The 27,889-nt window shown below is 37.1% G+C and overlaps 2 protein-coding genes across 2 annotated transcripts; one reads left to right on the top strand and one right to left on the bottom strand.

The window, feature by feature from the left end:
• Positions 1 to 21: 21 nt before the first annotated feature.
• rhobtb3 (Rho related BTB domain containing 3) lies at positions 22 to 25,804 on the top strand (the record flags this gene model as incomplete). Its single annotated transcript, XM_084136122.1, has 12 exons — positions 22 to 473; positions 1,274 to 1,514; positions 1,737 to 1,929; positions 5,233 to 5,390; positions 7,353 to 7,461; positions 9,409 to 9,798; positions 14,301 to 14,410; positions 16,657 to 16,759; positions 17,096 to 17,269; positions 19,637 to 19,803; positions 24,988 to 25,084; positions 25,686 to 25,804. Coding segments are annotated over exons 1-12 (1,863 nt in total). The 5' UTR covers positions 22 to 471.
• On the bottom strand, positions 25,422 to 27,584 carry glrx (glutaredoxin (thioltransferase)). The gene is made up of 3 exons (XM_084136123.1): positions 27,286 to 27,584; positions 26,851 to 26,966; positions 25,422 to 25,819 (listed from the first exon to the last, which is right to left on the bottom strand). The coding sequence occupies exons 1-2, from the start codon at positions 27,487 to 27,489 to the stop codon at positions 26,853 to 26,855; spliced, it is 318 nt and encodes a 105-aa protein (XP_083992249.1). The 5' UTR covers positions 27,490 to 27,584; the 3' UTR covers positions 25,422 to 25,819; positions 26,851 to 26,852.
• Positions 27,585 to 27,889: the final 305 nt, after the last annotated feature.

The raw sequence follows: 27,889 nt of genomic DNA on the forward strand, positions 1-27,889 counted from the left end.
CGGTGTGGACAGCAAGTGTTCACGTCCGTCCGATCGTTTGCTGAGTCAGGAGGCTCCCACTCGCGCTGCCGCTGGTCTTTCTTGTTTAACCCTATATTCTTATCTCATTGACCCATGAGCTTTGACGTTATGCTCAAGTGACGTCTGGTTACAGTGCTCACATCGTGCCATGCGTCCCGGGAAGCGCTGGATCCCTGTTTTCTGTGGAGTATGAACTTGTTTCTTCTAGCGCAGGATCCACTGGATCTTTTCTGCCTGGATGTGTGTGTTTACAGCCGGATCGTTGCGCACCTGACACTCTTTCACTTTTACAGCGCGTGTTTAATGAATGAACCGTTCGCTTTTTCATTCTGCTGACGGATTGTACCGTGTCCGACCTTCATTGCGGAAAAAAGCCGGAGACTGATGTGAAAACCCGCCGCTGAAGTACGTGCTCTACGAGCCTTGTTCCAGCGGACTGCTGTTGTGATCATGTAAGTATGCATATGATTCATGCTTTGCCATGACTGAAGCTCCAATAGCGCAAAATTGACAGTTATGCTACAGTACACTGAGGTAAATATCAATGCACTGTAACTGTTACTATGCATTGACATTTGCACGCATGCATAGGTTGCGTGTGCTATAACAACAGTTAGCCTACTATGTATATAGAAAATGGTCGATAAATAGATTATAAAAATGTGCACTATATGAATATAATACATGCATATTAATGCACTATAACATGCAATAATAATATGAGCCATTTTGGGCTCATATGTTATTATTTGGCCCTGCTTATTTTACCAATGAACATGCTCATAAAAAAATAATTGTAATATTTTACCATAAAAATGTATTCTCATTAAATTGTTAATTTATACTTATCTTTTTTATCTTTAACATTATTTAACAGTACAACTACTGTGGTTTTGTACATATATATATATATACACACACACACACTGTAAGGTTACTTACAGTTTTTCGATTTAAACAAAATTTTCCTTTTAAAATTAATTGCAAATTTTTGTTTATTTTAAATTGTTAGATCCAGCTTTCTCTGTCATCTGTTTATAGGTAATTCATAGTTTTTACTTTCAAAAACCATACATTTACCAGTATTTTACAGTAGCCTACTTCACCGTATATGGTAAGCTGTGTAAGTATGCTACAGTAAAAACCCGTTAATTGGTTAAGTGTATGAGAGTAACTGAATGACTGTGTGAATGCTAGGCTTTGTCTGCTTATAAAAAGACAAATGGTTGTATTGTAATTTAAATCGCTGCAGGTCTATACACATAGTGGCGCTGGGTAGTGAATGTCCTGGGGGCGTCGGTCCTGGGGATGAGACTGCCGGCCCGGGACAGATCCAGAGTGGTTTGTTGTGGAGTTACCTGGGCCACGGAGCTCGGGAATTGGATCCAAACTCCATGACGCCATCAAGACATCCCCTGAACCCTGCGTTTATAGAGTACCAGTCAAGAGTATTCGGGGATGTCAGAGTGATGGTGCGGGATTGTCCCAGCTGGGTGAGTAACAGAGTGAATGAGAGAGGGATGATGGGATTCAAAAGCAGGATTAGGGTTTCTGCAGACTCTGGGAAGGGAGTTGTTTTCACAATGATTGGAGGACTAAGAGGAATTTAGCTACAGCAGTGATATCCATAAGCTGATTGATGGAACAGATGCTGAGCTACTGAGATATGCCCTCTAAAACATCCCAGGTCATTTCATCCTTCATTTTAATCGCAGGACCTATTGGACAGTGACTGGGCGAGCGTGCGGAGCGTTCTGGAGCAGGCCGACATCGTGGTCATTAAGTACTCGGTCAACGACAAACTGGCCTTTCAGCAGGTTAGAAACGGCTATGCTCCAAGACTTCGTCCTCTTCTTCGACACTGGGGTCTTCCTGTGATTCTGGTAGCCATTGGGGCAAGACTAAATGGTGAGACGTGATTTGCTGTTTCTGTTTTGCATTTGTTTAGTGTTCATTTAATTGATTTTTTCTATATTATGAAGTAGAAAACTAAAAGATAGTCAGCCTTTGCAGTGCAGATGTGGAAGATAATGGACTTAATGGAAACAATTTAACTAAACTCTGGTTAAAAATTGGCTTATGGTTTTGCTTATGGAATGTGAGCTTAAGTACTGTAAGCAGAGCAAATAATGTCAAGAAGTAATGATTGTATGCATTTAAGCCTAATTACTTAATGTCAATCAAAGTATTAGACACTTTGACTTGACCTGACTTTTAAACATTCCTAAAATGACAAAATGCAACATTCAATTCATTTAAATGGATGAAACATAGAAACACTATACTGTGATGTTGAACTGGTTATGCCTGCTACAGCCTGTCCGATTTCGGCAGTCCTATAAGATCATTACAAATCACACTGTACGGCATGATCTAATAAATTGGGTACGACATGCAAGTCACTAGACGTAGGTTGTAGCAGCAAAACTGTGAGATGAGCATGCTAGATTTATGACACTGTCAGAAAATTATCGCAGGCTATCTTTGGTTGCAAGGCCAAGACAGTGGCCATCTTTGAACCTCTCTCACTGTACGACCACCGTTTAAGAGCCACGACCACAGAAATCACCACAATTGGTCGTCTTTCGTCTGGGACAGGCCAAAATCGTGCAAAATTTATCTTCAAATGCAGCACAGCAGCAAATGAGAAGCTTCTGACTTCAAAGAAAAGGAAAAAGTGTGATCGAGCTGAGATTTGGCTCTCTTTTGATGTGCTGAGCACGGTTGCACCATGAGCGTTTGTTGAATATGCTCATAGCATAGGTAAACATTTATAGACTCATAGACTCAAAGCACTTAGACCACAGATTTGGCTCCATTCCCTGTAGAAGTGGCGGCTCTCTGCTCACTGCATGACCTTTAAGATGTATAATTCAAGATGTGATTTCATCCAGCTACGACAATTATCCCGGAAGGATAATGGAGAAGTAACAAAACACATTGCAAAAAGTTCCTGTAGCACAGGCTTTCTTAAACTGGGGTTCGCGAGTTGATGAAATAATTTTAAAATAAATAAAAACAAAAACACTTACTAAATATTTAGTTTACCTGCATGTCATGTGATTATTAACCAACATTTGAACCGTGAATTTACAGAAAAAATTACTTAGAGTAAATGTTTTAGTTCAAAAGAGCTCAGCTGACAAAACTGCTGTAAAGTTTTGTTTGTCATAACTGTATTTTTTATACTGTGAAGATAATGTGTGTTGCTTGCCCATGCAAAGCTCAGTTTGATGCTAGGGTGTTGTCAGGGTGTTGATATGCAATTGCTAGGTTGTTTCTTACAAGTGGGGATCATACGTTCGATCACTAGAAAAGCAACAAGCATGTGTGTATTACAAACAGTGCAGAATGAGTTATGCAGAAAGTTTAAAGGGATAGTTCCCCCAAAAATTAAAGTTCTGTCATCATTTACTCACCGTCATGTCATTCTAAACCTGAATGACTTTTTTTTTTCCTGTAGCTACGTTTACATGCACCCATATAATCAGATTGATAGCTCAATCGGATTGAAAAGCCAAATTTCAGATGATCCAATTAAACTCAATATGAATGAAATTTCTTGGAGTGGTGTAGACCTGAAATAATCGGATCAACAGGGAAACAATTAAGCATTTAAACACATGAATCTACAGTAACTATTTTCTTAATCGAATTCAAAAATAACTTGCATGCATGTGCAATACCGTGATGCCTATATTTACATTTGTTTTGTCAGACGAATGTTCATATTTATTTATATCTTATGTCTTACGAATTGGATGAGACTGTATATTTACTAAATATTTGCTAAAAAGCCATTTTTCTTTTTAGATATGTCTTCAAGGCAAATATGACAATTAGCTCACAGCAGCAATGGTGATATTCTCACGGTTCTAAACGTTTTGTTCTAAATACATGTAAATTAATGAGTTGCAAAAGTTGCTGCCTTAAATTTTTAAGTACAATCAACTTGGATGTTTAAGTCATTTCAACTTAAATTACATTAAACTGACTTAAAAGATGAGTTGAATATTGTATAACTTATAAAACAAGTTGACTTCAAATAAACTTATTTTGATGAGATAAAGCTATGTAAAAACATACTGTACGTGTCATAACTTATTGATCATAATTTCTTTACAGTGAATATGTGAATCAGATTGCAACGTTTTGGGTTCATAACAGAACTTTCAGAATTTGAAATCGGGTTGGATTTATTCTGATTGGTGAAAATTAGTGCATGTAAACATACTATGGGGAACCCAAAAGGAGATGTTTGAAAAATACAATGAAAGACAGTTGGGTCCAATGTTATTCAGAACCCAATGACTTTCAAAATATCTTCTTTTGAGTTCCACAGAAGAAATAAAGCCATGCAGGTTTGGAACGACATGAGTTGAGTAAATAATGTCAGAATTTACATTTTTGGGTGAACTATACCTTTAGGACTTAGTGGTTTAGTGGTTTGTTTATTTCTAATATAAGCATGAGCAATAGTAATATTGATGCTAATGAATTCATGTCATGATAATCGTGCTGTATTTCCTTTTGCTCTGTACTGGAGAGACCCAAGGCAAAATGAGAGTGTAAACATGGTCAAAACATGCTCACACACACTCACACAGTACATCTTTTTCCATTTCTCTGAGGGGGGGTTTATTAGCTACAATGATTCATATCTCTTCCTGCCCGTGCCCTGTTCGAGTCTTTTTCTTCCACTCTTCAATTCTCACTCAATCTATCCCTCTCTCCATTTAGCTGTCTTTTCTTGCTATCATTTTACTGGCTCTTCTGTTCCCTGAGGCATTCACCCTACTGGCCGGCCAACTCCTCCTAACACACACACACACACACACACACACACACACACACACACACACACACACACACACACACACACACACACTCACTTTGTTTTTATCCAGCTATCCTGCTCTCTCATTCTGTCACTGCCACTCTCTCTCCACCCGTCCCCACAAACACCATGTTTAAATTTACGCTGGTATAAACTTGAGCTGGCATGCATTGTTACGTAATAAAGACTCTGATTCCATCGCTCCATATGTCTGCCAGTTGACATGGCTCTGAATGTTATGTAGTCTCTGTCAGTACGAATCTAGATGTTTGCCTGCTTTATTTGGCCCCTTGCTCTACAAATGTCATTTGTGCTGTGCCTCAGTAATGCGTTTATAATGCATATATCACGTTTTTATTGTGTATCTTCCACAGATGAAGGCCCGCCGTGCACATGTCCTCTGTGTGCGTCCGACTGGAGCAGCTGTGTGCCCCACAGTGAAGGGCTCCAGCTGTCCAGGGACCTGGGGGCCACTTACCTGGAGCTGCCCTCTCTAAACAACTTTTTTGTGGGTCGTTACTTTGGCAGTGTGGTAAGTGTCTCTTTCTCTCTTAATCATTGTTAAAAAGTCTCATTAGTATGCAGAGGAACTACTTGAGGTTTAGTGGTTCCGGGCTAGTAACCATAAGGTTGGACGTTCAAACCTAGTAAGGGGTAATTTAAAAACTCCATGCCTGGGGTGAAACATAAAACCCATCCATCTCCACTAAGACCTTGAGGCCCGGTTGCTCCAGGGGGGCTGTAATAAGTGTACTGTAAGTCATTTTGGATAAAAGCTTCTGCTAAATGACTAATTAGAATTTATATTTTGGGAGTGTTTAAGGTTTCTCGTCAGTATCTATCACATGCAATAAGGAGGCAATCATTTTCTCATTCTTAAGCTTGTAAACCCAAGCAAAACATGTTTATAGAAATGTTCTTACAAAGGAAGTCTATGGGGCAAGACATTCCGGAACGAACCCTCAAAGGCACAATATGTAAGATTTTTGAATTAAAATATCCAAAAACCACTAGAACAATGTCACATATTTTGTTGAATTGTGTACTTACATTATCCCAAATGTTTCCAACAATGTTTAAATCCAGAGAAATCAGCCATTTAAACCAGTGTAACGGCCGTGTCATTGTGTCGCCTGTCAATCACTTCAAATCTGCGTTACCCTCGGTTTCCGGTTTTACTTCCGTATAACCATGGAATCACCAAAGACGCTTTAACATATTATGTGTTTTATTACACAGGTGAGCAACTGTTTGGATACCTTTATCCACAGAAAAATAATCATTGTTATATAGCTCAACACTGTTAGTCTTATTGTTTGAATCTCTTGATTTTTTGATTTACCTCATTTGTACCATGACTCTGAGACAACACTATTTTGTCAAGTGGCTAACATAGCAAAATCAGAAAGAGCTTTAATTGTAGTAACAGTAATACAGTATTTTTTTTCTCACATACAATATATTTTAAAACTAACTGTATGCCGTTTAGAAACACATCATCCAGCTTTTATTAATGATATTCTAATATCAATCTAGCTTACTGCAATGTGCAACAAGTGTCTCACACAGCCACTGAGCGAATGCATAGAGAAACATTAACATAACTTTCAACACTCTCAAATGTATTTTTAGTATGATTGTTTTGACCGAGTAAAACAGCGCTGCATGACCTCACAATTTTAATTAGTCAAATAAAGTGTCCTGTATACGGCTTTTTCATAATAATGTGAATTTAAGTGATCAAACATAACTGTAACAAAGTTCAGGGAAGAAGGAGGCAGGCGTTAAACGTAACTTTATTCGTAAAATAAACATAAACAACAATACGAAAGGACCGGCAGTTGATGACTTTTCGTGTGGTCTTAACATAACAAAAAGTTGGTTTTAGACTTCCTCTGTAAGTGAATAACTGTAAATGCGATTTTTCTTCATTTTTATATTTTGACTGCTGAAAAATATTTTCTGTGGTGGTAACTGAGTCACAGATGCTATATTGAACATGTATGAAATCCGGATTTCTTTTATTGATGTTAAAATGTCAGCAATATCTATTTACACTGCAAACTCCATGAACCACTTTTCAGATAATTTACCCATAATGCATATCACTCCTATTTAACATCTATCGCTAATCTATCACTATTTTTGCTCATAGTGTAAAAAATATATATTTGTTGCTATTTAAACTTGGTGCAAACTGTATCTACCACTATTCATACTCTATGCACAAAGCATCTAACAAAAAAACTGTCAAAATTAGTAACTTTAGAGTACTAATATTCACCTTTTATGGGTAGATAAGGTACAAAGTTGTCCTTTTAAGGGTACTGCCTCATCGACAAGCTGATGTACCCCTAAAGGTAAAATTTTGGCACTTTTTTTTTTTTTTACAGTCCACTTAATCTAAATAGCCACAAATATCCCATTATATTACTCATGGTGTGATTGTGGTATATTTAGATGTTATTTACGTGACCTTTGAATCTTCACACAGCTGGAATACTTCATGATTCAGTGTCTGAAGCAGAAAGCCAAAGAACGGCCAGACAAACGGCGAGGTCACAGGCTCAACGAGCCCCGCCCCCCTCATTTGGACCAACCAGGTTAGTGGCTGCTGAGATTTGTCCTCATCATTATGTACATTATGTGTCTAGACGTCGGCCTTCCATTTTACTATAGGATATTTAGGCATCTTTCGACTTTTCTGTTTCCCTTCAAACCTGCATAATTTAGGCTAATCTCACTATTGACTACTTGCAGTTTGCTGGACATTTTATCTTAATCTCTGCAAACCACTCGGGCAGCACACAATACGCACAAAATGACAATATTCATCAGTAACTGAGCCAATGTACTCGTCTGCCATTTAGATAAAGGACTGTCTGCTGAAGGCTAGTAGCATTCTGCACGAGATGAGCATTGCTACCAGCACTGACACTTAGAAAGAGAAGCCAAGGCTTTCTGTATAGTCTGCTGGTGTGGCTCCAGCACCACTTAGGCTCTTTTTATAGAGCACAGCACATAAAATATGAAGGGTATTGAATGCTGGGAAACCATTGGTGTGGCCTCAAATGAATGGTTATGGACGAGTGCATAAACGTACAGCGGTAATATATAAAAAATGTGCCTATAATACAGACATTAGGACTAAACAACATCTGTTTGTTGTACTTGTTCTGTTTCTTTTTAATGCCTGGTGTTAATGTGCCCTTCCCTCATTTGGGATTTGCTTTCACGTCACTTTTCCTGTCGCTCCCGTCTTATTACATTATCCCTTACTCATCCCGTCTTCTCTGCTTTGCTTGTCTCATCATTCTTTTTTTCCAACTAAAAAATTCCTTACCCATCATCCTCCTCTGCTTAGCTCACCTTGTTTATACCTCTCTTTCAACTATTCCTTTTATCTTCATCCCGCTCACATCCTTTGTGCTTCCAACTGTTCCCTACAGGAAACAATTATCACAAATTAGATCTTTTTAATATCTCAGTTAATTCTCCTAGACATCATTCAAATTCATTTGAACAGCTGTGAGCAATATTGAACACATGCAAGGATGCATACTTTGAAAATGCATTGGAAATAGAGGTTTAGCATTCTTCTTTCAACATCCTATGAGAATATTATTTTGAATTCTGATTTGAATGTAAGCAAGTAAAATTAAAAAAACAAAAAAAACATTTAACTATATATTATTATATTATATTATATTATTATTATATTATTTTATAAAAAGTACACTGGAAATAGTATGCGTCTGAGCATCTTTAGCATACTTATGTCAACAAACTATGATTTCTATAATACTATGATCTCAATTGTTTCTCAGGCATCAATGAGATTAAATGGAGAGCAAATGGAGACTGTTGGTTAGTTTACCTACTTTTTAGCGTTTTTTTCTTGAGAAAAAGACCCCAGTAATCTGATAAATTACCGTTCAAAAGTTTTGAAGGAAAATAATACTTTTATTGACCAAGGATGCATTGATCAAAAGTGACAGTAAAGACATTTATAATGTTGCAAAAAAATTTTCAAATCAATGTTATTTCAAATAAATGCTGTTATTTTGAACTTTCTATTCATCAAAGAATCATGAAAAAATGTAACATGCTTTCCACAAAAATATTAAGTAGCACAACCGTTTTTGACATTGATAATAATTAGAAATGTTTCTTGAGCAGCAAATCTGCATATTAGAACAATTTCAGAAGGATCATGTGACACTGAAGACTGTGGTTTTAAAATGCATCTTATAATATTTTCATAGTCATTTTAAATTGTAATGATATCTCACAGTATTAAAGATTTACTGTATTTTTGATCAAACAAATGCAGTCAAGACACCAAAGTCTGTAATCAGAAGTCAGAGATTACCCTTTGAACGCATCTACTTACTGCATGTCAACAGCCGTCTCATTTGTGTCTATTTTAAGGTATTTAAAAACATCTGAGATCTGAAGTTAACATATGAATGAATCCGACCAACATTTAGTCGCCTGAGTTATGAAAGAGCAACATCTGTGCAATAAAGCTGTTCTATAATGTCTTCTAGCGCGTCTTCCCCCGGTGAGAGTGGAGGAGTCCAGCTTCTCTCAGGACCTGCAGTGGCTGCTCGAACGCGGCGTTCAGTTCGCAGACGTGGCGTTCTACGCTGGGGACGCTGGGAAGGAGCTGGGCTGGGCGCACGCGTCTGTTCTGTGTGCCATCAGCCCATACTTCAGACAGCTGCTGGTGGGACGGCAAGCCTGGGAAAGGCCCATCTCGCGCTGCACCTGTAGGGAAAGAGATGGCCCTCCCCACTCGCTTTTGTCCACCTGGGATGGAGGTGTTGATGATCTACCCAGAGCTGACGGGCACCCTCCAGGACACCTCTCACGGCTGGTTGTGAAGGACCCGCTGCTGTGTTTATGCCTGTGGGAGACGTTAATGTTTCTTTACAGAGGTGAGAGAGAACGTGCACTGCTTGCAATATTACGGCTGGTGTTGTTCAAGGCAACCGCTGTTAGATAAAGGTTACAATATATTGACGTTTAGAAACTCAAAAAAAAAGGTTTAAGCCTTTTTTTCAAGATTTACACGTTTTAATTAATTGTAAAATTCCATCAAATTGAATTGAATAATTATTACATATTAATCATATTAGGAATGAAGAGCAAAAAAACAACAAAATAGAGCTTAATAACACTTTTTTTTTTAAATCTTAAAGACCCCCTGTGGTGAAAATCAAGTTTTTAATGTTGTTTATATGTCTATGTGTTGTTTTTAATATGCTTTAAGACAAACCATGTGCAAATTCTTGTCAACACCTTTGCTGAGTATTTTCTCTTTAAAACTGCAGTGAGCCAAAGACAGTCTCAAAAACGCGGCTTGAAATCGCTGGTCTTTCTGACGTCACAAACTACCTCGTAACCAATCACGTATATGCTGACGGGCTTTAGCATATCATTAACTGCTGTGTGAAGCAGGGGAGTCTCGAGAGAAGCCAGGTTATCCCGGTATATTTTTCTGTTGATATGAAAAATCGGGTACATTTAGCTATATAGAGGGTGAATTATGTATTTGATGTATATTACCATGTTATGATGAACTATATGCCTTTCTCCACTGACTTTCTGAGTTGTTTAAAGCATTTCTAAGGATGCTGATTTTCAGAAGGCAATTAGATGACTCTGAGATGGCGAACGGGAACATGGTTCATGTAACATTAATAACACATTATTAGCAGTTTGATAACTTAATTACTGTTATGTATCCGACGCTGTAGAGAGCGATTTCCATTCTGATACATCAAGCTTGTATGGGTGAGTGGAGGCGGGGCTCATTTGCATATTCATGAATTTACATGTACTAAATGACGCAAGGGTGTAGAGTCACATTCAAGCTATTTTAAGGCATGATTTTTTTTTTTTTTTCACAGGAAAAAAAACATTTAAAATATGCCATTTTGGTGATCAAATATGAGTTTTTTCTGCATAAGCATAAAATACATTGTCCAATCCCTTGTTCCATTAAGATTTATACAAAATGTTTTAAGCTCTAGTTTTTTACTCATTTAAAATTCTTAATTCATATTATGAATAATATGCAAGGATTATTTAATTCAATTTGATGTAATTTTACTATTAGATGAAATGCGTAAATCTTGAAAAAATTGAGTGTAGCTTTTCACATTCATAAGAAAATAAAACAGATTCTCAGTACTTTCTTTCTCAGTACTCAGCTGTTTCTGTTAGACGAAAATGAGATTAAATAGAGAGCAAATGGAGACCTTTGCACAATAATAATAAGTAATAATCAATATGAATGTGAATTTTTTTTTTTCACATTTCACATTTTTTTTATTTACAGAGAACCTAATTCTCCTGAGCTATGAAAAAACACTAATAATATATATATATAAAATTTTTTTTAAATTTAATTATTATTTTTTTTATTAGAGAACCTATTCTCCTGAGCTATGAAAGAGCTCATTTCCTCTGGGAACAGCTTTTATTGCTGGTGTGCTGGCGGTGTTTCTCTTTCCATGTTCAACCCTGTCACAACTGTAAATATGAAGCGAGATTAGCATTATTGAAGGAAACAGTTTGAAAATGCTTCCTCGGTTCTGCTGGTTTAGGCGATATAATTGAGTTACGGTTGGAATTTTCTCTCCCTTTCTCTGGCTTATCTCTTCAGCTCTGCAGTTGTGTTTTCTTTTGTGTTTGAAAAAGATTGATATTTATAGGATTGTTTCAATATTAAAATGGCCATAGTTTGGAGGCTGTCTGTTTGTGTCTAAAGCCTTTTTGATTTATAGTTCTCTACACGTGCGTGTGTGACGACAGTCCGCTCTATGAGACCCTGGAGGCTGATTATCATGGTTGGGAGGACAGAGAGATCTGTGTGTTTGTGTGTGTGCGCTTGTTTTTCTGCTTAAGTGTGTGTGTGTGTGTGTGTGTGACTGTACATGCAGATGAGGAAATGAAAGAGAGAAACCAGAAGATGATCATAATTATGTATACTCAGCAAAACAGAAATGTCTTCTCACTTTTTAACTCACTTTTTTCCCAGCAAAATTCAACAGCTGAGAGCATGTCTATGGCATGTTACACATACTGGGCATCTTTCTCCTGGTGTTTTTCAGAGTCAGTGGAAAGGGCTCTAGTGTCCTAAATTATTGTAACTGTGAATTTAATTGTCTACCGTCTGTAAACTGTTAGTGTCTTAAAGACTGTTTCACTGGTGCATGTGCAATAATTGTTTATGGTTCATTGAACAAGCATGAAAAACATTGTTTAAACCCTTTCCAATAAAGATATGTAAAGTTTATTTGGATTTTACATAATTATCTTTAATACACAGTATTGCAAAAAAAGGGACGTTTCTTTTCTTGCTGAGTTTATGTGCCTCTAGAATGTTTTGAGTTTATGGTTATGGTCAAAAATATGCCATATTTTATTCCAAAAAAGAATTCAAAAATTTTGTTTAGTTTAAAATTCGGACTGTTTTTGGACCGTTAAGATTTGTTGCTTTGTGACATTATTTCCATGACAATTAAATACATTTTCCTCCCAAATTCTCATTACAAACAAACAAACAAACATACATACAATAAATAAATAAAAATTAAATGTTATATAATCCAACATTAAAATAAATAATAAAATAATGTTTTGTTTAAATAAAATGTTGACTGTTTTTGGAACATTAAGTTTTTATGTTAAGACAATATGTTTTTATGACAGTTAAGCACATTTTCATCCCAAATTCTCATTACCGTAATGCAAAAATAAATAAAGCCTTTATTTTACCTCAAAATCAACAGAAAACTTTTAGCATCGTGACATAATTTTTTTAATGACAATTAAGTACATTTTCCAAAGACATTCTCCTCACCACAATGCAATAAGTAATTCAATAAATTTTAAATTGTAAAAATGTATATTCCTACCTTAATTTATTCAATTATATTTATGTAATTTACAGTACAAAATCGAATGACATACCACTCAGAATAGTGGAAATAACACAACAATTAAAAAATAAAGGTCATTACAGATTCATGAGGATTGATTCATGATAATTTTTTGTTTATGCTGGCTGCTACATGGCAAATGTTTAATCTTCCTATATATATATATATATATATATATATATATATATATATATATATATATATGTATATATATATATATATATATGTAAATATATGGTGTTTACTGTACATATATGTTACTGACACCTAGTGGTATAAATACAGCATCATGCAAAAGCAAATGTTTTCAGTTACTGATGCTGTTGTAGAAATGTGTTATTCACAGTCAGCCATGTTTAATTTATTCTGTGAGCTGAACTGTCTGAAAATAAGGAGGTTACCAAGATAAAGCAAGTAGGATTCAGCTGGTCATGTGATCTCAACATGGCTGCCTCCAAGAGGCGATGCACTCCATGTGAAAACAGCTTTTTTTAGGCCATCTCATGTCATTTTAAACAAGTACTGTTAATTTCGCTACGTTTAAAAAATTGAATGAGGGGGAAATCACTTTTAAATGTCATGAAAATAATGTCACATTAGCATTTTCCATATGCAAACTATATTTTGTCTTTTGATTTTGGGCTGAAGTGTGTTCTGGACGTTTCTGAGGTGTGCTCTGGATGTTTTCATGACATTCACCCAAATGCACAATTGTGATTCTATGCCCGTATAAGCCCGCCATAAAAATGCATTCCTCATAAGCCGGGAATATTACCTCCTGTTCACCGTTCTTTGGAACCTCTGATGCAAAATGGAGGCTGGAAGGATGGGCATGCATCTCAATCAGGAGGCTTTAACAGTTCAGGAAACAGGAATGGATATTATAGACTCGTTTATCAGAGTGAAGCCATGCTCTGAAGGTGAGGCCCATACTGATGAGACCATCTCACCCCGCTGATATATCATGTGATTTCGCAGAGGCCATTTTCATCCCTTGAGCCAAGGGCGGTCGTTACATTAACAGAAATGATGCACAGAAATTCGAACCCCGCTCAGTCTGTCTAGACAGGTTTATGAATAAGGCTGGGTTAATATCACCTGAGCTGTGATGGATGAAAATTTGTATGTGATAGAACCGTGGTCTTCACTATGAACAGTTAATATAACAAGTTAAATATTGGTTTAATATTCTTAGCTGTCACCAAGAAGAAGAAAAAAAACATCTTTCACAATTTAATTATTATGGAAAACAGCTGTATCACCACCTTATTTGTTGCCTGCTAGTATATCGAGATATTTTTTAAAGTTGTAACTGAATTCACCAGCTCTGAGAGGTTGAACTATTAGTGAAAGTCCAGCAGATCTGAACAGCCAGTGTAAAAGGTCAAGATTTACTCCACGGTCAGCCGGACAGCCAGTTAATGCACGTGCGAGCAGGATGCGTTCACGGGTCAGTGCGTGCTGGTGATGATGATGTGTCTTCTTCGCAGGAGCCTGGGAATGGGAATACCTGGAGGAAGCCATCGCTGAAAAACTGAAGAACCCTTTGGCCGTGGCCCAGCTGATGGACAGGATACGCTCATTCGTTGGGAGAGAAAAGGTATCACTCTGACAGACAGGAGGATGATTGGATCTATAGAACTGAGGCTGCATCCGAAATCACATACTCTCTTGAGTAGGTAATTATTTTAAATAAGTACTAACTTTGTAAGCGCTAAAAAAGTATGTTCTATGTAGTATGAATGCGTTTAGTATGAATGAAATCCGGACGTACTAACTACATGTTGTCATTATCATGTGACCTACCAGTGTCAGTTAAAGGGATACTTCACCGATTAGCATTAAGCTTTGTATCAGTAGAAACCCGGTAGTATTTTCCAATGATGTGCTTCCCTCCTTCATGTCCCCCTGAGACGAGAGATTTCTGTATTGTGTGTCTGGAAAAAAACCTCCGATGATGCAAAAATCGTCATTTTGCATCATCGGAGGCTTTTTTGGCCAGAGACTACAGCCAGTAGTAGGAGCTCGTTCCGCATGTTTTCAACCTGCCCATAGGGGGTGTCTTTTCAGTTTCGAGTCAACTAGTAGCCTAGTTGTGTCATTTCTTCCAATACTGCCCTCTGTAACCGGTAGGCGTGGCTTGGGAGTGGCCTCATAGGGCAGCGAAGCAAGTGCATTCTGGGAGTTGTTGTCTTTCATCCACATGAGCCAAAAATACATTTTCTGGCTTTTCTCAGTTTAGAAGGCACCAACTTCTAAAATAATTTCACCTTTCTACTACATAAATGACCCAATTTAAATACACATTCATCTTTCCAGCGGTGAAATATCCCTTTAAATCGCTTCGCTGGCATTTACAAATTCTCTCGTGAAAAAAATCAACAACAAAAAAATCCTCTCCCGTGGCCTCATGGGATAGTAAAGTGTCCATTGGATGTGCACTTCAGAATCTCGCCGGAAGTAGTAGGTCATCCACATACTTTTTATCCGGGTACTGTGAATTTGGAAATACTTTTTTTTTTTTTGTCACTTACTGTTTTTCGCCTACTATGGGAAGTATATGATTTCGGATGCAGTCTGAGTTTTTGTTTCGCTGGCTGATACAAGACTCAAAACTTTATACTGACACCTTTTGGTGTTGTTGCAGCACTGAGTTTCTACCAATGCCAGAAATTGCCTGTTCTGGGATTTTATTATTATTTATTTATTTATTATTCACCTATGAATTTATTCTGTAACCAAAAGTGTCCAAAACTGAAAGTGTTACTGAGATAAATTAGCATTTGTTAGTCTAAGTTAATACATTATAAATAATAAATAATTATATTAAAATATTATTTATATTATTAGAGGTGGCTGATATGACCAAATCAACTGTAAATACAATACACTGGATAGTTTCCATTGCATGAATTAATTAAATATACATTTATTCTTTTTTAAAGGTACTGAAGTTATTCAGTCAAGATCAATGTGTAATTTCCTTTTTCTTTAGTTGTTTGATTAACATTACATTGCTAATTTATTTTTGTTAATATGTGTTTTATATATACATCCATAAAAAGTTCAAAAGAACTGCATTTATTAAAAATAGAAATCTTTACTAACAATATGAAACTTGACTATCACTTTTTATCAATTGAACACATCTTTGATGAATAAAAGTATTCATTTATTTAAAAAAAAAGAAAAGAAAAAACTGACCCCAAACTTTTGAATGGTAAGTGTATATTGTTACAAAAGAAAGCAGCATAACTGTTTCCAAAAGTAATAATAAATTAGCATATTAGAATGATTTCTGAAGGATCATGTGACAGGCTGGAGTAATGATGCTGAAAATTCAGCTTTGATCTCAGGAATAAATTATATTTTAAAGTATATTCAAATAGAAGACCCTTATTTTAAATTGTAATAATATTTCACAATATTACTGTTTTGTTTGTTTGTTTGTTTGTTTTTTATCAAATAAATGCAGGCTTGATGAGCATAAGAGACTTCTTTCAAAAACATTAAAAATAGTAATGTTTCCAAACTTTTGACCAGTACTACTGCAGGTATGATTTTTTTTTTTTTATCTTCATTGCTACTTCTAGCACATTTATGTCATTTATATAAAATCTACAATTACAAGTGCCATAAATGTAATAGTAGGAAGATTATTTATTATTACGGTTTCCATTTTTTTAAATATCACACCTGCAGTTGGTGTTACTCCAGTAAATCCATTGTGAATTTTTCCAAGGATTTGCATGGCTAACCTGGTTTCTCAATTATAAATGTTAAAGGTACTACCAGTATTCATCGCCTCAAATTGTGCACTGCAGTGTCGATTCGTTTTGGTTGCAGGCCCCCAGGGACACACCCACATCCCGCTCTCAACAAGGTCCTTTGACATTGGGAAGCCTCTTCAATTCCCCTCTGTACTCTGATGTCATCTTCATGGTCCAAGGCAAGAGTCAATGCTAACCCTGCATGTGCATGGACATGTAAACACACCATTATAATTTTTATGCTATTTATACACTATAATAGTAGTTATTAATATTTTGGTTTTAGTCATTTTAGTACTTTTTATTAATTTATTTAAGTTAGTTGCTAAGGCAACATTTCTAATGATTTTTAATAGTTTTAATTTCAGTGTTGGTTAACAAAAACAACCCTGAAACACACACACAGGCACACACAATGGCACATTGATTCTGAGTTTAAAGTGGTACTGTAAGTACAAGAGAAGGGCTTGTGTGTGTGTCAGAGCTCCTCTGTAATGCTGTGTGTGTGTTTTTAGGAAGCGTGCTGCCAGCGCACAGAGCCGTGCTTGTGGCCCGCTGCGATGTTATGGCTGCCATGTTTAGTGGGAAGTACGCAGAGGCACGAAGTCGCGTGGTGCCAATCCACGGAGTTTCGTCTGATACCTTCCTAGCTTTCCTGGAGTACCTCTACACTGACACCTGCTGTCCAGGTAAGGATGTGCTTTTCAAGACTTGTAAAAGGGATAACAATGCAAATAGACCTTATTCAGAGCGGCGCCATGACAGGTTTGAAAGCGAGGCTGTAAGGGAAAGGCTTGGCGTGTTTTCAACGGCATCCGCTGTAAAAAGCTCCTAGATCATTTATAATTTTCCACAGATCATATTGTTGAAAGTTTTTTGTCTACTGAAATTTCTTGGAAACATATTTTTGCTGTGTTTTGTCAGCAGAACAATCCAAAAACACATTAAATAACAGTACAAGCCACTGAAGGGATACTTTCACAGCCTTACTTTCATTCCCGCTAAAAATCAAAGATGGCGCTGCTGTGAAGAAGGTCTATTGTCATCATTTACTCACCCTCATGCCCTTCCAAACCTGTATGACTTTCTTTCTTTTGTTAAACACTAAAGATCTTTTGAAGAATGTTTCTCTCTTTTTTACAAACAATGAAAGTCATTGGAGTCCATTGGCTCCATTGACTTTCATTGTATGACAAAAAACAACAACCAAAAAATGTGAAACATTTTTCAAAATATCTTCTTTTTGTTTGGAACAACATGAAGGGTGAGTAAAGGATGACAGAGATTTCATTTTGGGGCGAACTGTCCCTCTAAATGCTCTTATCAAATAGATCGTTCAGGTCCTGGATTCTGATTGGTCAATAAAGTGTTTCAACTGTGCTCAAATACACTATGCAATTCAGAAGACTTAATCTTGGACCAATGTCTGAGTATCAAATGATACATTAGAGGACAAATGAACACTTTTTTTTACCAAAAATCCTGGAATTTTCATTAATAATTTTGCTTCATAAAATAATGTTATTTAAAACTTACAGTAATGCTTAAAATGTTTGGCCTGGAAAGATAAAAAAAATTATAATAATAATTTCTACAATTGTGCTTCTAAAAAGGATGGTTCGGAGTAATTTCAACCTAGGGTCCTTTGCACCATGACCTCGAGCCAAACACCCCCCCAGAAGCTTTTTTCCCTTGGTCAAACATTATTAAAGTTAGAGCTTATTTAGAGATATTAGCCGAATGGCTTAGTGCAGGCGCTAATGGATCCAAGGATGTATCTCGTAAATTACCCCACTAATAATGCTCAGAATGGTACCAAACTTCTACAGTAGCACAAATAGGTTCTGTGCTCATAAAACGAGGCATTGGAAAGTTTGTAAGTACATCAGGAGTTTATTTAAATAACACTTGTCTGATGGCTAATGCTACCGCTAACCCGGACGTCAAGGTCACTACCGTGATATGGGAAAAGCCTGTAAAAGTCCTGGCAGAAAGCGATGCATAAGGATGTAGTGTAACGACGAATTATTATTTTTTCCGAAGTGTTGACAACTTAGTGTTAACTAATAATTGTTGAAAACTGGTACTACCAACAAAATATTAGTGCATTCCTGGAACTGGTCGTCGTTACACTACATCCTTATGCATCGCTTCCTGCCAGGACTTTTACAGGCTTTTCCCAAATCACAGAAGTGACCTTGACGTCCGGGTTAGCGGTAGCATTAGCCATTAGACAAGTGTTGTACTTACAAACTTTCCAATGCCTCGTTTTATGAATACAGAACCTATTTGTACTACTGTAGAGTTTGGTACCATTCCAGGCATTATTATTGTGATACAACCTTGGATCCATTAGCGCCTGCACTAAGCCATTCGGCTGATATCTCTAAATAAGCTCTAACTTTAATAATGTTCGACCAAGGGAAAAAAACTTCTGGGGGGGTGTTTGGCTAGAGGTCATGGTGCAAAGGACCCTAGGTTGAAATTACTCCGAACCATCCCTTTAATAGTTGTGTGGAAACCATGATAATTTTTTTTTTTTTCAGGATTTCCTTATTAATTGTAATTTCAAAAGAACAGCATTTATTTGAAATAAAAATATTTTCTAACATTATTTATAAATGTCTTTACTGTCACTTTTGATCAATTAATGTCTTTTAAAAAATCATACTTACTCCAGACTTTTGAATGCTACTGTATGGTTCTTAATATTTGTATTATTAAGTAATAAAATATTAAATGTTATGAAGTGTGAATGAAGAGGCCTAACAATGGCCTTTTATATTCACTGTAAAGTGCAACATAATCCAGATGTTTCAATCATAATGACATGTAGTGATTCAGGTCATATTTGTTTTTTTAAACAATGGTTTAAAATGTCAGATTGCTTTACTCATTCTGTCAGTCAGTGTGTGATGGATGCTTTGCTGTTTATATCAAAGACATTAAACAACGCTTGAGAAAAAAGATGCTAACAAAGACTGAGCTTGATTGACAGTGGGCGAATATGAGCCGAGGTTGATGGATGGATGGTGGTGTGTGTGTTGTGTGTTCAGCCAGTGTGTTGCAGGCCATGGCCGTGCTCGTGTGCGCAGAGATGTACCAGGTGAAACGACTGCAGCACCTGTGTGAGGTATGCGTCTGCGCGTATCTTCAGAACATGCCCAGTCGAGAGCTGGCGTCTACGGGCATCAGCGTGATTCGCTTACTGAAGAAAGCAAAGGTGGGTCAAAGGGGTGTGTTTGATTACCTTTTAAAGGTTTCACTCATTTGCTTTGAGTGCTTTGGATCTGTAATATCACTATAAAAGTGCAACTATGTATGGATGAAAAATGAACAATACTGGGATGTTATAAAGGCCACGTTCACACAGCAGCAGAATACAGTTGTCAGTGCTACATTCAGTATTTGAGTCCTTAATACGTTCACAGTTATTTACGGTAGGCTATAGCGACAACCGCATTCTATAACCAAACTCACACAAGTACATTTCCAGGACTCACAACCGCATTCTTGGAAAATACCCGCGCGGACAACTAGCAGTCTGTCACGTCATACAGTGCGAGAGAGCCGCTCTGGGCTGCACAGATGTGTGTCAACCATGTGTTGTTGGTTTGGATGTGTGGTTTTGCTTTCGGTAACTTACAGCGATGGAGATTTTAGGGTTTTAGATCCAGTCAACAGAGCTTCTCCCGTCAGTTTTGTGTTTTATGCGCGACTCAAATTCTCCACTCTCCACCAGATATAAACGTGGTTGACACTCATGTTCTTCTCGTTTCCTGTTTACATTTGTGGTGTTTGGGGTCAGAGCGACCTCAAAAAAAATGTACAGGGATTTTTTGAATATACAAATGATTTTTTCTTCTCATCTTTATGCTTATGCTGTGTTTTAGGGGGTATGAATTAATTTTTAACCTATTTACTGCACAATTCCTCAACTAAACCATTAGCATGCATATGAAAAATTACATATTTATGAAAAAAACAAAAAACACTGTAATGATCAAAATTAAATATGAGTTGATTCTGGATATTTATCTAGGTGTTAGATGCAGAATTCTGCCTTCTGCTGGTTAGAGAAAAATCTGTAGGAAACACAGTTTTAGAAAAAAAGTGTAATAACCATATACATCCAGCAGAGGCCCATTAGAGATCCATTCATTTTTCTCAATGTGGCCAACTGCTCCTATAACAGCTGTTGTCATGTATATTTTGTGAATATACATTTAAACATTATAAAATACATTAAATCAGTATTTCTGTCAAAGTTTAGAATTTGTTGTTTTTTGAAGTGTCTTGTTTTTGCAATAATTCCATATAAGTTGCCACTAAAAGATAAGACTTGATTGTAAGCACATATTATTTCAATAATTCAACTGTATAAAAAATAATAATTTTTAAAAATTAAATACAACCAACAAAATAAATTGCAATAAAAAGATATGAACAGGAGTGAAGAGTGAACACCTGTGTTTGTGTGTGTGCACGCATTTGTGTGATCATGTTCATTCCACAGTGCATTTGTGCTCTAGTACCAGGCCTTCATTTATATTTGGATATTTTCAGATTTATGCTGGATTTATTTTTTTGACAAATGAAAAATAAAACATTTTTTTCCGCTTTTACCGTTCATTTTTAATTGGGCCAAACGAGTGTGACTTTTTTTTTTACTCACCTTCAGAACAACCAAATCAAGCCCAGGTTTTTGTGTGTTTGTGTATAGATAGATAGATGTAGAAAAAGTCACACAATTTTATGCAACTGAGATGAAAGGAAACCATGTTTTTTAACTAAGGAAAAGTCCCTTGGGGTCATCATAGTTGATTCATTACACTGAAAATGGAGGGTCAAGAACAATGCAAAATGGGAAATAATATGGGCAATGTGTTTCTACCAGTGTTAGCCTATTTTATTATTAATTGTATTATTTAGGGTACGTTTACACAACAATGATATATGCTTAAAACGGAGAATTTTTCCATGTACAGGCAACACCATTGTTAAAACGATCCCCAGCGAGTTTACTCTGGCGTCGAGTAATGATGCTCATTAAATATGCCCTTGTATCCGAGCTGCACCAATCACATCGGGTTATCTGATATAGGCGGGCCAGAGGCGAGCTAAACAGATGACGACAGCGCTGTGACGTCAAAGTCATTAGTAAATATTGCAAGATGGCTATGGATGAACACCAGTTGTTTGAAACGGCTTTGGCCGCTACAATGAACGAGTTAGACTTGGCTTTTTATCTAAGAGAGGAACCATGGGCGTCGGAACCATTGTATATGGGTGGGACAGGACTAGTGGTGTCAACAATAATCGATTCGGCGATGCATCGCAATGCGGGGCATGCACGATTCAGCATCGATGTGGCAAAGTGCCATAATCGATTATGTCACTGTTTTAGGGGTGTAACGGTACGCGTATTCGTATTAAAGTACAATTAAACGGTACAAGGCACGCATTTTCAAACCGAACGGTTATTTCAAATGTAAGCGCGTCGCGAGCGCGCTCATAATGTAGACGCTGGCGCGACCACAACATCAAATGGCAAACGCAATGTAAGCGTAACGAAACTGAGCTACTCGTGACGGACTGTTTATCAGTTTGGACCAACGCAGCGCTAGCCGATCTTATACTACACAGCGCTAAGAGATCCAGTAAAGAAAGCATTTGAACTAGCCACTAAAGTAATAACATCGCTGCGAGATCTAGTGAGAAACATTCACATTTCTCCATTATTAACGGATCAAACAGCGCTGACGTGGAAACCAGGAAGAAACATTGTGACATGAATGAACTATCCGGTGTCCACAGATCAGCAATATTCACCATGGATTTACTGTAGTAACACTAACTGCAACTTTGGAAGTTTGGCAGGAATAGTAGGCTATAATGCTTTCAAGTAACGTTATGTCGGATTTATTTCGACATTATGAATAACATTGCTGCCCTCAAATGTTAATCTGAACTAAAATAAACATTTGTTTATAAGCACAAAATATTACATTTAATTTTTTCCAAGGAGCTGTTTTGTTTTATATGCTCCTAAGAAGAGTCAATTATAGCTCCATCATTGCTCAAAGAAAAAAATGTCATACTTTATGATGTTAGTTCTAATAAGAAAAGAATTTTTAAAAAAAATCAAGGAAATTTCTCTGGCATTTCTTTCTTTTTGCTGTATCGAAAACGTACCGAACCGTGACACAAGTGTATCGTATTGAACCGAACCGTGAATTTTGTGAACCGTTACACCCCTACACTGTTTATTTTCTGGCCTTGAGTTGGACAATAAAGTTGAAATTTAATTTCAAATGGTTCTCAAGCAGAGAGAAGAGAAACATTTCTCATTCAAAGCACTGAAAGCAGTGATTTATGTTTTCTTTTTCAGGTTTGAAAATGCCATATCCAATACCCTGTACCATTCAATTTTATTTTATTTAATGACATTTATGTCAAAGATACAGGAGAGTGATAATACACACATAGCAGCCAATAAAATCTGTTGTTCAATATCTGACTGCTTGTATTGCCTCATGACTGATGAAAATTTTGCCTTGTTGTGTGCAGTAGAATTTTGATGCATCGCAATGCATCGTAGAATCGAATTGTATCGAATCGTTACCTGGTGAATCGTAATCGAATCGAATTGTGAGGGCAGTGCCAATGCACACCCCTAGACAGGACCCACCCACTTTTTAAGATCAATGATATTATACCCACTCACTTTTAACGTCTCTAATTCAGCGCATTTGTCTGTTCGCTTTTCAGAGCGCCGTCAGTCAAATCCATTCCACTTAAGGAATTAAAATAAATATTTTTTTTTATTAAAATTAATAAATTAAACTCCATTTCCGCTGAATCGCTACATTATATTTCTCAACGAGCCGCAACTGACGAAAGTAACCGCCCGTTGTACCTTTCCAGTCAAATATTGCGTTGCAAACATCAATAACAGCTTTAAGTTGTCATTGCTGGCAAATTACCGTATTAGGGGGATAATCCACGGATAGCTGTGCATTTAATGCACGACGTGGAGGCAAAGAGCCGCCCGACGTTAAGTGGAGTTTAGTTTACTTAATTAAAAGGCACCAGAATGAAATGGTATTTACTCCAGTAACATTTTTCTGGGGGAGGACCCACCCACTTTTTTTTTTTCTTCCGACGCCAATGAGAGGAACAGAAGACGGCGCTCGAATCGTTCCTTTGCAAGAAGAGCGTTTTTGCCGACCGGATACGGCAAGAGGCTAATCTACCAGTTAGCTCCGCTGGTAGCTAAGCGTATGGGGCTTGTTGTGATTGGTCGTAGTGTTATCCAGTTGCATGCAGTGAGATTTTCAAATGCATGCTTGGTGCCGCCCCTCGAGCTGGGCGATTTTCATTAGTCGATGCCAGACCATTAATCTTTCAGATTTAGGTCTGGATGTCCAGGCTAGTTTAGAGAGAGAACGTGTTAAAAAATTTGCATTTTGAAACCCATTTTCAAAAGTTTATATTATTTATATTCCATGCACCCAAAACGCCGTTGTCATGTAAAAGAATGACTGAAACGTTTTTAGTTGAAATCGGTGTCATGTAAACAGCCCCTTATATTGTATTTTTTAACATGTTTTAAATTAGCTTTTATTTTTTAGATTTTCAGTTTTCATTTTAATTTATCATTTTTCTAATGTATGTGCTTTTGTCAGTTTTTTATATCAATACATTTAATTTGTTTTTATTTCAATTTAATTTTCGTGCTTCAGCTTAGACTTATTTCAAATAGCTTTCTAAATTGTAAATTTTTTATCTAAGGGTAAACTACAACGATGTACTAAGAACAGAAAAGTTTTTCCTTCGCGTTTTTTTCGCGTACAAACGACAATGTTGTCAAAACAACCCCGTTCACACGGATCTGCGAAAACTATTAAAAACGCTGTATTATGCATGTCAGGCCAGTAGTTGGCGATGTCACTTTCTGAAGAAACACTACAGACTGAACATGACGTTTTTGTAATTTACATGGCGATGATAAAACTTGCACTTTGAAACCTGTTTTCAAAAGTTTGAGTTTTCAAGTTCCAAAAATGCCTTTGTTGTGTAAATGCACATTACAAAACGCTTAAAAAACGGTTCCTTTTTAGTTGGTGTCATGTAAACGGCCCCTACTATTTATATTTTATGTCATCATTTGTTAAGTACTGAAAATGACTTTAAATATTTGTAGTTAAGTACGTAAACTACACATTTTATCACCTGTATTAGGTCATTGGGTTTTCCAAAAATTGGTAATTTGGTTTTGCTTACAAATTTGCTAAAAAATTATATTTTTATGGTAGTTTGCTATTTGAAAAATACCTTCTGTGATACTTCCAACTTGTTTGTTAGTTAACATTCTATCTGATCTTTTGTCACTCTCTGTCATCAGTGTCACAACGCTGAGCAACTATATGTCTGGCTCCTCCATTTCATCGCTAATAACTACCTGATCTTCAGCCACAAGCCTGACTTCCTGGAGCTATCAGGTGAGCCGTCCGCTTGACCACCTGGAAAGGATGTTTAAGCGCATTAGAATACAAGCACACGCAATTATCTCTGACTGCTACAAAAACCAGTTACCAGCGTCCCGAGAGCGCTCCGAACAGCTGCTGCTGCAGACAAGCCCATGCAAATCACGACCGGCTTCTGTCAACAGCTTTATAATGAAACACTAAGAGCATTTGTAAGGTCACTTTTGAAACAAATGAATCATTTTCACACCCTATTAGTACATCTTGCCCTTCCACGTGCACTTGGCAAATAAATAAAAGAGTCACCTCATGAATGGTGTACAGATTTGTGAGTCAATGAATACAAGAAGCAAGCAGTGACAGGAAAAGTTTTATTTACATCATTCTCCCTTTAGGTTTTTAAAGCAACCTTATAATTTCTTCATGCATTATCTAATGAGAAACGCATATAGACATTGTAGAGACAATTACATTTTCAGCCTATATTTCAATTGAAGTGCGAGAGAAATCTGTTGGACGGATATAATGCTCTGTTTAAATGCTTTGAAGGGGTGGGTGACAGCCAGGAGATGTTGTCGCAATGCTTTCTTAGTCCCGATAATGCTTTTTTTGGCAGATGAGGAGCGTGAGCAGGTGGAACGTCTGCGCTGGCCCTCCAGAGGTTACCTACAGGAGCTCAGCGAGTACCAGCAACGCAGGCGGCAGATCCGCAAGTCTCGCTGCAGCATCATGTGACCCCTTCTTGACGCCCTACGGACCGGAAGGGAGGGCGAAAAACAAAGGATGCAAGATTCATTTACATGCAGGATAAAAGAGACCTATGTTTGACCTCTGGTGGATTCTGATATACTGTATTTACACATGAACTTTGACCACTGAGCCTGTGATATAAAGCGGACAGCTGTGAACTCTCACTGGATTTGAGTGGATCCTGTGTGACGATGTCTTATAGAGCCCTTCTATGTGGATACTGTATCTTCTGTACAAACGATTACACCTGATTGGTGCAATAAACTTCCTCTGCGATGGATTAAACCCCAAAGTATTAAACAGGGTAGAGTCAACCTTATACTCTCTCCAGAGATTGATATTTCATTCTCATGGTCAGCCATGTTTTGTCATGGTGAGATTTCTTTCTTTATGAATTCAGTGGTTACTCCGGCAATATGACTTGAATAAATTTCAAATATTTATTTTTTCCCCCCCATGAGATTGATTTGAATTTGATGCAACTATTTTTGTAACATGTACATCTGAGATTTTTATTTCAACTAATAACATACGAAGTACGCATCCAGCATGTGGATCGCCTGTTAGTGCAGTTGGTGTGGTCAACGTAGAGCCGATTCTGGCTGTCTTTAGTCTAGTCCAGTTTTGTTGACCATCATCTCATGCTGAATAAAGACATTTTAGAAGGATGCGTGTTTGTTCTTAGAGTCTGTGACTTAAATCTAAACCTGTGGTTCTCAATGGATGGGTTGCGACCCAAAAATGGGTCTCAATGATATTAAAATAAACACTGGAGCCAGATTGCATTTAAATTAGAGGACAAATATGTTTTGTTTAGACTATGATATGTTTTGTGAAATGAAATTACTTGACGCTGAGAGAAAAGGCAGTTTTTGAAAACATTTTTGTGTACAATACACAATTTTGGCACTGTGGCCACTTCAGATCCCAATGTAAAATGTGGGCCCTGAAGCAAAACCAGTTGATAACCACTTGTGTATTATGCTGTATATTATTTACAATATTTCATAAAGAAGGACTGTGAAGTATACCCTCACTCCAGAGATCCGATAGCCTGCAACATGCCTTTCAGTTCTCCAGAACGGTCAAGACTTTCGACATCACTTCCTCCTCCAATACACTTCTCCCCTATGAAGACTCGAGGAACCTACACATTGTACAAGGAAAAAAAGCCTACATCTAAATAAACTTAATAAATGACAATGGAAATTAATCAAACATAAATACTCATAAAGCATTTGTAAGTTGAAATAAATACGCTATATGTATTAAATATTTAATATCTGCAATGTTCATGATTCATGGCCACGTGTGCAGGTCATGCTCTTTGGTGACTCGGCTAAAAATTAGCTAATTAAACTTTTTTTTAAATTTAAAGTTATTTAAAGAGTCGAACATTACACTTTTTAGTCAATGTAATGTAGGCTGTTACGGTCTTATATTAATAACATTGTAAAAGTACTCACGGTGCGCCCGCCCGTTATCTCTTGCAGATAGTCTTGTATGCTGCCCATGTCACTGCGTCCGCTGATATCGATCAACTCCAAATGTCCGCCTTTGAATTTATACTTTGACAAAACATCCTTCGCGAGTACGCAGTAAGGACAGGACGGCTTCAAAAACACAACTACTTTGTCTCCCTTAATTTGCGCTCTAACAAATTCTGCCATTGTTCTTTACGTAGGCTATACTAGCACAGCTTTTCATCACAGGAGTCAGCCTAGTGAAACAGAAACGAATCTTCCTTTGTTTACACCCTTAAAGGGCAGGGCGGGATTTAAGTTAACCACTCCTTGATAAAATAAAAATAAAAATAGACAATTTGTTGGAGGGAGCCACTATGGTGTTTGTTAAAGAATCCGGGTTCTGGAACGAATCCTTTAGAAAACGAATAGTTTTATGTCTCTTTTTGAACTGTGTGACCGCATTCCTGACTTCACAGACTGACTATGGCACGAACCAAATAGGATTTGACTGCATGTGGACTGTGTTAGAGTATTTAATCGGTTGGGTATATCTGTAAGGAATTATTGACGACGGGACTATTCCACTTTTTTTTGTGGGGAAATA

This window comes from Abramis brama (genome assembly GCF_963993115.1).
Source record: "Abramis brama genome assembly, chromosome: 15".
In the NCBI taxonomy this organism is placed as follows: Eukaryota; Metazoa; Chordata; class Actinopteri; order Cypriniformes; family Leuciscidae; genus Abramis; species Abramis brama.